Source organism: Rhincodon typus, chromosome 2 (assembly GCF_021869965.1).
Source record: "Rhincodon typus isolate 14 chromosome 2, sRhiTyp1.1, whole genome shotgun sequence".
NCBI classification, from domain to species: domain Eukaryota; kingdom Metazoa; phylum Chordata; class Chondrichthyes; order Orectolobiformes; family Rhincodontidae; genus Rhincodon; species Rhincodon typus.
This window is the reverse complement of record NC_063333.1, coordinates 43910166-43923395: the sequence shown is the minus strand read 5'-3', so window position 1 is coordinate 43923395 and position 13230 is coordinate 43910166. Positions and strand designations below refer to the sequence as shown.

Sequence of the window (13230 nt, the reverse complement as noted above, 5' to 3'; positions counted from 1 at the left end):
CCCTGTGTCAGGAGTCTGGCATATGGAAGGCTGCTGACTTTCCCTGGTGAAGTGGAATGGATGGGGTATGGACTGGGCACAGCAGATGGCCATGCAGGGCCTGGCTCAGGACTGCATTAACTCAGCACATCCTGCAGTAGCTGTCTGAGACATAAGCACTGGTGAGTCAGGTGGTACAGCAAAAAAGCTGTCGTCCTGAGAGAGAACAACTCCCTGTTCCATGGTGTCACTACCTCTACCATTGCGTAGCACCTCTAGAATCCCAGTAATCTGTTGGAGGACATATCGCTGGACTGCTGCAAAAGTCTCTCTGGACATTGGGCTCTGCCGCTGCCATGATGGCACCGGCCTGGGGATAAGGATGGATCCCATGACCTCTCTCCTTCAGATTGTCCAGAGAGACACTTCATTTGCAGCTGGTTGGGGAACACCTTGGTGCCCTTGAAGATGATGTGCTTGGCCAGTTTCCCAGGCAGCAGCAGGCAGATTGTGGTCTGGATCTCCCAGGAGGAGATGGTCTGCCACTTGCTGCAGCAGGTGAGGCAGGACACCTTGCAGGTGATGTGCTCGAAGATGGCATTGACGAACAAGGTTTTTTTTCACAGAATCATGGAAACCCTACAGTATGGAAGCTGGTCATTTAGCTCCTTGAGTCCACATCGACCTTCCGAAGACCAACACCCCAACCCTATCCCTATAATCCTACATTTCCCATGGCTAATCAACCCAACCTGCACATCCTTGGGCACAATGGGCAATTTAGCATGACCATTTCACCTAACCCACACATCTTTGGACTGTGGGAGGAAACTGGAATACTGGAGGAAACCCACGCAGACACAAGGAGAATGTGCAAACTGTACACAGATGGTTGTCCAAGGGTGGAATTGAACCCGGGTCCCTGGTGCCGCAAGGCAGCAGTGTTAACCACTGAGCCACCATGCTGCCTAATGAGTTGATGTCATTCATGGTGGAGGAGGAGTTGTGCCAGTGTCTGGCATCTAGATGCAGATGCTGTAATTCTCCTTCTGGCTCATCTTGTGCCTCTTTTTGCCTTTGACACTTCTCTTGGTTGCCGCTTTTTTGGGGCCCTTTTTGGGGACTTGCCCTTGGCTGCTGTTTCAGGCATATTGTGGGTGAAGGTGGAGGTTCACTGAGTTCAGATGTCGGGTAGTTTCTACCCGGTGCTGCAGCAGAAATTGAGGCAGCAGCCACCAGATAGTCCTTCACTGCTGGATCTGCAGCAAGTTGGGTGGAACTAACAAAATATTCATTCACTTTACAAGTTAATGTTTGCTCACCCAGATTCTGTACACAAATAAAAAATATAATAAAATTAATCATGTACTCAAGAATTAATCATGTACTAAGAATTCTAACAGGTCATTGGCACAGTTGGCCCAATGTTTTCAAACAATATCTGGATAGATTTCAGAGCCATGCGAGTGAATACTCCAAATTAATCTACTGTCTTTGAAAAAAACACTGAGATAAGGGATTAGTACAGATTAACCTGAACTTAAACAATAAATTTTAGCACAGCAGTATACACAAGGCACTTTCCGGAAAGAGCACATTTAACAGTATGTTAATAATTTATTTGACGATGTTACAGCAATTTTTTTAAGCAATATTATATTGTAACCATGCTCAGGAGTGTTCAAGATATTTGAAAACTTGCAGAACTCATAGTGGCATTGAAGAGGCAGTGTCAATTTGGAAGGTCAGTACTACTGAGTGTGATTTTTTTAAAAGCCAGGGCAAAGATCTCTTTCTGAAATGGAGGGGTGCTGTACTCTAGGAGCAGGTTTAAAACAAAACAAAGTAATGGGATCTAAGTAATTTGTTTTTTGAGCAGATGAGAATGTGACTAAAAAAATGACAGAGATAGAAAAGCAGTCAGGAAATTAAAAACAAAGATTAAGAAAAACTTTGGAATGAACTGATTGTCTGAGGCAACAAGATAAACTAGCCAATATGGAACACTAAATGAAGGGGAAAAAAAAGCCCTCAGGTACGTAGCAAACAAAGAATGGTGACAAAATGGAACTCAAAAAGTCAAAGCGTAAGAAAAAAATGGTAAAACAGAGATATGCTTTGAAATTGAATTGCCAAGGAATACAAAACAATAATACAGACATACAGAAAATTCAGGATAGGCAAAGGACAAAGGATATAGAAGATAAACTCTCAGATAATGGCAGCAAAATATCAGAAATTTTAAATATTTACTTTGATTCTTTATTTACCAGAGAGATGAACAAATTACCAATGACATATGAAGAAGTTTAAAAAATAGATATTTAAAATTGAAAGTGAATAAATTATTTTTCAAAAGATATTGATAAGGTTCCATATCACAGATCGCTGCATAAATTGGCAATGTAATGCATGAATAAAGGATTGGTTTGCAACAGGAAGTAGAGAGTAGGGATAAATGATCTATTTTCAGGTTGGCAATCTGTCACTAGTGGAGTTCCACAGGAATCAATGCTGAGTTCCCAACTATTTACAATGGATACAAATGATTTTGATGAAGGAACCAAATGTATTGTTGTTAAATGTGATGGTGACATCATGATAAGTAGGAAAGTAGGTATCAAGATGAGGTTGAGCTTTTGCAAAGGGGTGTAGATTGGTTAAGTGAGCAGGCAAAGTTTTGCAGATGGAGGACAATGTGTTTAAATGTGAACTTGTCTATTTGGTAAGGAGATTGGAAAAACAATAACTCTTTAAATAGATAGAGATTGCAGGAGTCAGTGGCACTGAGAGATCTGTGGGTCCTAGTGCATGAATCACGGCAAGTTAGTGTGCAGGTACAGCAAATGGTTGGGAAGGTAACTGGATTATTGGTGTTTCTAACAAGGTGATTTGAACATAAAACTAGGAAGTTTTACGCAACTATACAGGATATTGGAGAGACCACATCTGGAGTACCCTGTTTTGGCCTTCTTACTTGAAAAAAAAGATATAATTGTTTAGAAGCAGTCCTGTAAAAATTCACTCAACTCATTCATGGGATGAAGGTCTTTTCTTATGAAGAAACGCTAGCTATATCCATTGGAGTTTACAAGAATGAGAGGTGACCTTATTAAAACATATAACACTTCCAGGGGACTGGATGGGATGATACCTATAGGATGTTCCCTTTTGTTGAGGGAAGACTAAGATTAGGGGACAGAGTTTAAGATTAACAGGGCTTCCTTCTAAGATAAAGCTGAGGAGAATTCTTTTTTCTGTTGGAGTGTTTTTGGAATGTGGAATTCTCTACCCCAGAAGATAGTGGAGACTGAGTCTTTAAAGTAATTCAACACAGAGTCAAATAGATTTTAATACAAATGTGAGTCAGGTATTATGGGTGCAGATACAAAAGTGGAAAGGATACCTTAACCAGCTTAGCTATGAAAGTTTTGAATCGTGGAACAGGCTTGAAGGACCAAACAGCTACTCCTGTTCTTAGGCGACCGCTACCACATTAGAAGGGCAATGGCAGCAGATACATGGGAACATCACTGGTTGAAAGTTCTCCTGCAAGCCACATTAATAAACCCAAACTAAGTCCTAAATTGAGACTCAATGGGAATTTAAACTGCTACTACTAAAACAGGTCTATTTTACCCAGATCAGACAGTCATGGGTTTAAGCCTTACTCCATGACTTGAGCACATAATCTTACTTGATACTTAGACATGGATAATGAGGGGCACAACACTACCAGGGTGCTGACTTTGGAATGAAACATTAAATCAAATGTCAATCAGTCTACTCAGGAGGACATAAAAGTTTCCATGGCACTATTTGACAATTATAGTCTGGTCAATGTTTATCCCTCACCCAACATTATGAAAATAACATGATCAGTTATCCCATTGCTGTTTGTGAAGTTTTGCTGTGTTCAAATTAGCTGCCATGTTTCCTTACATTACAACAATTGTTTAAAAAAGAACATGGATTATGAAGTTCTTTGATACAAGCTAAGGTCATGAAAAGAGATTTAAAGTCAAATGTTTTTCTTTTATTTCTTTCTGTTCATTCACAAGATGACGCCATTGCTGGCTGGGTCAGTATTTAATGCCCATCCCAGAGGATATTTAAGGGTCAACCACATTTCTGTGGTTCTGGAGTCACATGTAGGCCAGACCAGGTAAGGGTAACAGTTTCCTTCCCTAAAGGACATCAGTGAAGCAGATGGGTTTTTCTGGCAATCTGCAATGGATTTGTGGTCATCATTAGACCTTTAAATCCAGATTTTTATTGAATTCAAATTTCACCATCTGCCATAACAGGATTCAAACCTGGATCCTCAGAACATTACCTGGGTCTCTGGAGTAACAGCCCAGTGATATTACCACTAGGCCATTGTCTTCCCTATTTTATATAATAATCTTTATTTGGAAGGAAAGGCTATCTGGCCTACAATGCCTTAATGATTACTGTTGAGTGGCTTTGATCTCAACAATCATGAAGTACTTCGAGAGGCTGGTCATGGCCCACATTAACTCCGGTCTCCCAGCCTGCCTCGATCCCCTACAGTTTGCTTACCGATGTAACAGGTCCACAAAGAATGCCACATCTCTGGCCCTGCAATGATCCCTTGGACATCAAACTCACCTAAGTCAGACTCCTGCTCATTGACTACAGCTCTGCCTTCAACACCATTATCCCCTCCAGACTGATCTCAAAACTCCGTAACCTTGGTCTCAGCTCTGCCCTCTGCAACTGGATCCGCAGCTTTCAGACCCACAGGCTGCGATCAGTGAGGATAGGTAACTGTACCTCCTCCACAATAATACTCAACACTGGAGCCCCCCAAGGATGCGTCCTCAGCCCCCTACTGTACTCCCTGTTCACCTACAACTGTGTTGCCAAATTATGAATCAATGCCATCTACAAATTCGGTGACAGCACCACTGTTGTGGGACGGATATCTAACAACGATGAGTCAAACTACAGAAAGGAGATACAGGGCTTGGTAACATGGTGCAATGAAAACAACCTGTCCCTCAATGTCAGCAAAACTACAGAACTGATCATTGACTTCAGAAAGAAAGGAGGACAACACACACTATGTCAACGAAACTGAGATTGAGAGGGTGAAGAGCATCAAGTTCCTCGGAGTGATGATAACTGATGACCTGTCCTGGACTTCCCATGTAGATTGCATTGTCAAGAAAGCACAACAACGCCTCTTCTTCCTCAGGCAGCTCAGGAAATTTGCCATATCCATAAGGGCCCTCACCAACTTCTACAGGTGTACCATTGAAAACATACTGTCTGGGTGCATAACAGCCTGGTATGACAACTGCTCTGCCCAGGACCGTAAGAAACTACAGAAGGTGATGCGCACAGCCCAGGCCATCACGGAAGCCAACCTTCCATCCATGGACTCTACTTACACGGCTAACCGTCATGGAAAGGTGGCCAACATCACCAAGGACCCATTGCACCCTGGTAACGATCTCATACAACCTCTTCTGTCATGCAGAAGATACAGAAGCTGAACACACGCATGAACAGGTTCAGGAACAGCTTCTTCCTGACTGTTATCAGACTGATTAATAGGCTCTTTAGTCTCAAATAATGCTGATCTTGCTAACATTGATCTCACCTAGTGCACGCTCTGTGCAGTGTAACTTGTATGTCTCTGTCTAAGTCTTTTTGATCTGTATGCCTTTTGCTTACTATGATCTGCCTGTAGCACTCGTAAACAAAGCTTTTATTTCAGTACATGTGACAATAAATCAATCAAACAAACAATTTTTCTATGGCTTGGCTTGCTTGCCAGCAGGTGCCTTAGACAGATGACTGATGGATTGACTCCCATAGTTAGTTTCGATGGGGTTGGTGAACATTGGTCAAGAATGAAACTGAACTCTGGTCTTATAACTGTCCTTTAGCATAATACGCCCAAATAATTCACAATAGATAGAAATTCTATACCAAGTGGATAATATCAACAAACATTTATATATTACTTCTAACATAAAGCAAGACTTTAAAGTGCTTTACACAAGAAAGGAAGATGATGGCTAAGTGTCAAGTTAAAAGGAATTTGTTTAGAAGAAAGACTGAGAGAGTAACTGAAGACTTATTTTGGCTGAAAGCACATAACCAGGGAGCAAAACAAGATGGCTTTGGGAAGAGTATGCAGAATGCAGATCGACTGGATTGAATAACTTCCCAGGAAAGAAGAGAAGGAAGCAGTAATAAAAATTATCAGTGAAACGGAACATACATTTCCCAATACACCTAACAAAGTTATGAATGGATCTAAAATGAAGGTAATCCAGGAGTCAACTGACATTGAAGACAATCACAGAAGCATACAGGTCAAAGTGGCAAGTCTGTGGAATATTTTGCAGGTACTGTGAAAAATAATTTGAGACTTGATGAAGTTCGTGAAATTTGACAGAAGGATACCAAGAGGTTTCAGTCATACTGGAAATCAAAGAGAAGAATATTCCAGCAACAAAGAAGAGGAATAAGACTTAGTCACAAATCATAAACACAGAATAAATTCAGCTCCAGATCAAAAACAATTTCTGCACTATCCGGTTCGCTACAGATATTGATGCATTCAGAGAAAACTTTGTTAGCAACAGTTAAATATGACGGCTCCAGTTTTGTCAACACTAAACTGCAGAAATTTCCAAGACTTGATCAGATCAATGAAAGCTCTTGATTACGGTGGTGACAGACATTGTACAGTTTGATGCGACTAGCATGAAATTGAGATTGTGTCACTGAAGATGAAGCAATCAATGGGTAGTTGTATGCATGACAAATAGGAGCAAGCAAAGGAAAAACAGCTAAACTCCTGTATGGTGGATCCATAAAATTGGAGAACCAATCATTCAAAGCAACATATAATCTAGATGTGGTTAATCAATGCTATAAAGTAGACAAATTGACTTTTAGTCTAGGACTAGACCCATCGCTTAATAATTATAGCAATTATATGAGTAATAATACAATAAGCAACAGTTAGGATTCTGTAATAATATTTTTTGATATTAACTTAGCTACAAAAGTTTGAAGCAGAAATTATTGAGCCTATTGATGATTGAAGTGATTAATTACTAGAGAATTGAGACAAATTATTTTCAAAGAATGTGGTAACCCTGAAAGACCAAATATTATTCTTTCACTTCTGGCATTTGGGTTGAAATTTACTCCATCTTGAATCATTTAAAGTCTATAGCTGTGTGAAATGATTGAACAGATGTTACTTCTATAATAGGTGTGAGTATATAATGCAAAACAAATGCTCAGATGCAGGTATAAATTCATTCATGTGAACCTGAAGGATAAAGAAAATTATGTTGGGGCATTAACTTCTGTAACTGAGGTCGTATTGTATTCATTTTTGATACTAATGGCCACCAAAAACAGGAATGTATTCTACTTCCCAGGAATGACTTTACATTTATAATCAAGAGAATTCACAAGGAAACAGCGTATGTTAAAAATAATTATGCTAACAGTTTTTCTTATTCTTACCTGTTGATATGCCCAGTTGAGTAATTTGTATCTGTATGATCTTCTCATAGGATAGCAAAGGCTGAAGAATGCGTGCAGCACAGCATAGAAGAAGCTGAGGAGTCCCAGTTGTTTCCTTACCAACATCCAACAAGCCAGCCACTGAGGAAAACGTCGGTATTTGGTACCAAAATAGAGCTGAAAAATGGCTGCCAAAATTCCTGGTAAATACACTGAAGCCAAAAGTATAATGGCAACTACTGGAAGCACTTTGTTCATGACCAAAATGGGAATTTTGTAGGATACATTTTTGCTTTCAGTTAAATAGGGGTGAATGATATCTCTCAGTAAAGTATATATGAAAACAACAATGGACAATCCCCCAGCTAGCTTTGCAGGAAAGCGCCAAAGTGGGAAAAACTCCAGCTGGCTATCAAATTGTGAAGAATATTCAAAGTCATCAAAAGGGGGATGTTTCGGCCATGTTGAATTTCTTGTTGATCTCCTGGAATTCTGCAACACAAATTGGATTTTGATTCAGTGGACAAAAAGAAGTATGTGGCTTTCAAATGAGCAGAATCTTCCTTCATTTCATTTCCTAAATATAGATCTTGAATAATTGGTTGTAGTTTTATACACACTTGTACAGCTTTAACTTAACTACCCCTGCTATAAGTAGAAGTACTCATTCCAAAATCACAGGCTTTCTTCTAACTGATGCAACCAACAATTGGGAGCCGGAACAGGCGTGGAGCTCTGGAACAAAACAATCAATCAAACTATTGAATTGCTGCTCACACACAAAATCACAGGATTTTTACAGTGAGAAATGAGGCCATCTAGCTCATCATATATGTGCTGCTCCAGAGGGGCATTTCAGTTAGTGCCATTCTCCTGCCCTCTCCACTTAACTTTGCACATTCCTCCCTTTTTGAAGAACTATTTAATTCCCTTTTGAATACTGTTCGAGAGACACTTGAAGCACACTTCAGCTGCTACGCCATTCCTAAACAAAATAATTGGGAAATTCAATACCCGATACCACCTCCACACTATCCCCAGTCAAATGGGAAGGCTGAGTTGGCAGTGAAAATTATCAAAGGAATCATAAAAGAATCGAGGAAATCCAGCACATGGCAATCCTCAAGTGGAGAAACACAATTACTGAAGGCATTGAAAGAAGTCTAGTAAAAAGGACTAATATATGCAGTACCCAAACAATTCTTCCAAAAGCAATAAGTTATTGAAACTAGAAGTAGGAACAGGTATAAACGGCAAAATCAAGTTGAAATGGCAGAAAGTCAAATTTAATTTTGACAAGACTGCTAAACCATTGCAAAAGTTGAGCATTGGAGAATCAGTGAGAATTGAAAGCTTCATCACTCTCAACAAAAGTTAGCCTAAGTGGCAACTTCAGACCTATGTAAGCAGTTATTGCCTTAATTGTACATGATAGATCCGAAAACCTAGATAACTCATTGCAACTGCAGGCACGTGCTCAGAACTGGAAGAGCTGCTCCTCAACTGCCAGGCAGCCGATCAGGAACAGGTGAACTCATCATTGTTCAGACCACAGATCAAATATCAGTCTTAGAGGTCCACAGCAACCCAACAACAGAAATGGAACACTAACAGGTATCGTGGCAACACCAAGTGACATAGGAATGACACTCCCCAGGGGAAGCACATCACTTGAATGAACAGCCAGCAATAATGTGTACATGCACCATTAAGAGACCAGCACAATTTAAAGAATGTGGGTGGCATTTTACCGAGCCCTGAGTGATGAGGTGAGTGGTAACATTCAGTGAGATGGTAAACTTGACATTGAGGTCATCTCATTGCAACATCCTTGCTTTGCTCAAAAGACGTGGCAAGATCCTCACCCTGGTGCGGCGAGTCCCCAATATTTGCTCTTTATTGCTTGTTAGAGGTTTTCATAACAGTCCAACGTGCCACAGGTTGTGATCTTACCAAACTCACTGTACAAACTAGCCATCAGGAAAACTTGTCATGGAAACTGCAGCAGGTTCTTTGTCAGTTCTACTTTCTTTTTTTTCATTCACAGGATGAAGTGCAGGCAGCATTTATTGCCCATCCCTAATTGCCCAGAGGGCAGTTAAGAGTCAACCACATTGCTGTGGGTCTGGAATCACATGTAGGTCAGACCAGGTGAGGATGGCAGTTTCCTTCCCTAAAGGACATTAGTGAACCAGATGGGTTTTTCCAACAATCGACAATTGACTCGTGGTCATCATTAGACTCCTAATTTCAGACATTTTTTATTGAATTCAAATTCCACCATCTGTCCCTTGCTCCAAGAGACCTTCGTGTTGGACACCAGTCACCTACATCTCAAGCACAAGCCACCCATCTGTCTCTCCACCAACTTGTCTATGTTCTTCTAATCCCCTACTGTTTACAATGCTTCCAAGTTGATATCATCTGCAAGTTCAAAAATTCAACAATATCTAGGTAATTAAGCAGTAAAGGCAAGCATTCCAAGACTGACCTTTGATGAATTTCACAGAAAAACCTTCCCCCAGCCTGAAACACATCTATTAAGCATTACTCTGTTTCCTAGCACTCAGCCAATTTTGTATCCATGTTGCTGCTATTCCTCTTTATTTTATGAGCTTGACCTTTGCTCACAAATCTGCTGTCTGGCACTGTATCAAATGATTTCTGGAAATCAGCATGTACCGCATCTATAAAATTTCATTAACCAATTTTTTGTTAGCCCTTCAAAAAGCTCCAGCAATCTAAAAACAGATTTACATCAATGATGCCCCTCCTCATCAACCCATACAGTATTTATCCATGAGTCTAATTATTTGACCTAAATTGTTTCTTGCAGTTTCCCAACCACTGAAGTTAAACTGACTGATCTTTCATTGCTTGGATTATCCTTACACCCTTCAATGAAAGAAGGGATAACATATGCAATTCCCCAGTCCCCGGCACCATCCCTGAATTGAAGTAAGACTGAAAGGTTATTGCAGTGTATCTCCAATTTCCATTGTCACTTCTCTTAGTAAATTTGGATCCCAGTTCCAATAGCTTGTTAACTTTATCCAATTCTTCCTCCTTATCAATCTTCCAGTGTTTAAATTTCTTTCTCTTTCATTGTTGCCTTTGTAACATCATTTTCTGTGGTAAAGACAGATTCAAAGTCCTTGTTTAATACTGCAGCCCTGCCATCTGTTTCAACATCTAAAAACCCTAATCAGTTTCATTCCATGCTTTCCTGCTTTTTTACTGTTTATAAACTTCGAGAGGATTCCCTATGTTAGCTGCCAGTCTCTTGTTTGCTTTCTCACTACCTATTTGAGTCTTCTATATTCATTCTGGTTCTCAATTGTATATCTGTTACAGCACATTTTTTTATTCTGGCTTATAATTTCTACCTCTTTCTTTTCCGTCCAGAGAGCTCTGGATTTGTGGTCTACCCTTCCCTTGATAGTACCTGAACCATTTCTTCTTTAAATGACAATAGTGTTGGTGGTGCAAGCAAAAGTAAATAATCATGGGGCGAGAACCAAACCATGTGTCTCGAGCAGGTAGATGGCAGAATGACAAGTGACTAAAACATACGGTAATGCTACAAAATCAAGAAAAAGGTACCAAAATAGACACAAAAACAGAAATTGCTGGATAAGCTCAGCAGGTCTGGCAGCATCTGTGGAGAGAAATCAGAGTTAATGTTTTGAGTCCAATAGCCCCTCACCAGGTGCTTTCTCAGTTCTTTCAGTTTTTTTATCAAAATAGGGCTGAGATTGTGATCTGAAATTATTGAACATAATTTTCAATCCTGAACACTACAAAATGCCTAATCAAATAATCAGCTACTTTTCCTCAAGCTTCTATTTTAGCTTCACTGGAACACTGCAGAAGTCTGAGGAATAGACGTGTCAGATGGTGGAAAATTGGAATGACAGCTGACTAGAAGCTCAGGATCACAGGATTCCACTTGAGGATTGAAAAGAACTGTTCCACAAACTGGCCATATAATCTGTATTTAGTCTCACCACACTGTAATACTAAACTAAAATAAATCTCTTTTCAAAAAAATGAACGCTGGAAATCTGAAACAGAAATAGAATTTGCTGGAAAATCTCAGCAGGTCTGGCAGCATCTCTGGAAAGAAATCAGAGTTAACGTTTCGGGTCCAATGACCCTTTGTGATGGCAGCTAGGAAAAGGATTTTTTTTTTACAGAAGATGGGGCAGGGTGAGCAGGGAGAGTAAATGATAGTGGAGATAGAGCCCAAAGAGAGAGAAAAACAGTTGGACAGGCAAAGGAGTGGGTAAAGGTCAGTCTGGGGGAGTGAACAGCTGCTAATTCTCTTGCACCTGGCGGATTGTTTGAGGCCTTAGATAGTGAACGGGAGGAGTAAAAGCACAGAGGTTGCATCAACTACATGTGCATTGAAAGAAGAGATGGTAAGGGAGAGGTTATAAGGGAGATTGAAGAGTGGGTCAAGCTGTTGATGGAAAGAATTGTTTCTTTAGGATGTTGAAGAGAGAGAAGCTGTCCTTAACATCACTTTGAGATGTAGGAATATAGAAGCTCATGGAATAATGGTGTTTAGGGGAGGTGATGGCCTAGTAGTATTATTGCTGAATTGTTAATCCAGGAATGTTCGGGGACCCAGGTATGAATCATGCCACAGCAAGTGATGAAATTTGAATTCAATAAATAGGAATCTGGAATAAAGAGTCAAGTGATGACTATGAATACATTGTTAATTGTTGGAAAACTCCACCTGATTCATTTATGTCCTTTAGAGAAGGCAATCTGCCATCCTTACCTGGTTTGGCCTACATGTGACTCCACACCCACAGCAATGTGGTTAATTCTTAACTGCCCTCTGGGCAATTAAGGATGGACAATAAATGCTGGCCTAGCCAACAATGCCTTCATCCTGTGAACAGAGAAAAAACAGTAGAAGGAAAGGAGAGGGGGTGTCTCTGTCTCCATCTTTCTCTTCTCCTTTAAGACATTCCTTAAAATCCATATCTTATGGAAAACTTTATGATCATCTCTCTTATTTTCTTCTTATTCGCCTTTGTGTTAAATTGTGATCAATTACACGGCTGTGTAGCATCTTGGGATTTAACTAGGTCAAAGGTGCTCAATACAAGACACAATTGTTACTCTTTCACACAGTACTAAAGATGCCAAATGCAGTTCTCTTGTTCATTGAATAAACATAGGTACTTCAGTCAAACAATTTGCACTACTGCTTCCATCACAACTTTGTAGGTAAACCTTAGTAGCTGTTATTGTCAAGTTATTCTTTACCTCCATGGGCTCCCTAAGTTGCACTTGAGATCACGAGCAAACACTCATTTGAAACTAAACAGTGTGAAAAGCAAAACAATGCAGATGTTGGAAATCTAAATTGAAAATGCCGGAAAACTTGAACAGGTCAGAGAGCAGGGCAGACAGGAATGTAGCTAATATTTCAGGTTGATGACTTTCAGGAAGTGACATGAGCTCTCTTTTGATTACATTATCTTCTGCACAAATGCTTGGCCATTAGTCTACGTTTTCTCTTAGCTAAGATCAGGAATTCAATTGTGTTTGAGAGAAGGTGGTGCGGTGGTACTGTGTTTGGTTAATTAGGAAGTCTGATGAGATATCTGTAACAATATAATAGCTCCCAGAGCCCCAGTGATCCTGCAAACTCCTGACTTGTATGTGGAGGCTTATGCAAAAAGTGGGAGAGCTGTCCCACAGAATGGTCAA

The 13230-nt window shown here is 40.2% G+C and overlaps 1 protein-coding gene across 1 annotated transcript in view; it reads right to left on the bottom strand.

The window, feature by feature from the left end:
- The window catches only part of LOC109928493 (metalloreductase STEAP1), a 42490-nt gene that overhangs the window by 15987 nt on the left and 13273 nt on the right, over positions 1-13230 (bottom strand). Inside the window, exon 3 of the mRNA XM_020528444.2 lies at positions 7501-7992. Coding sequence (XP_020384033.2) covers positions 7501-7992 — 492 coding nt within the window. The remainder of the gene's footprint in view (positions 1-7500; positions 7993-13230) is intronic.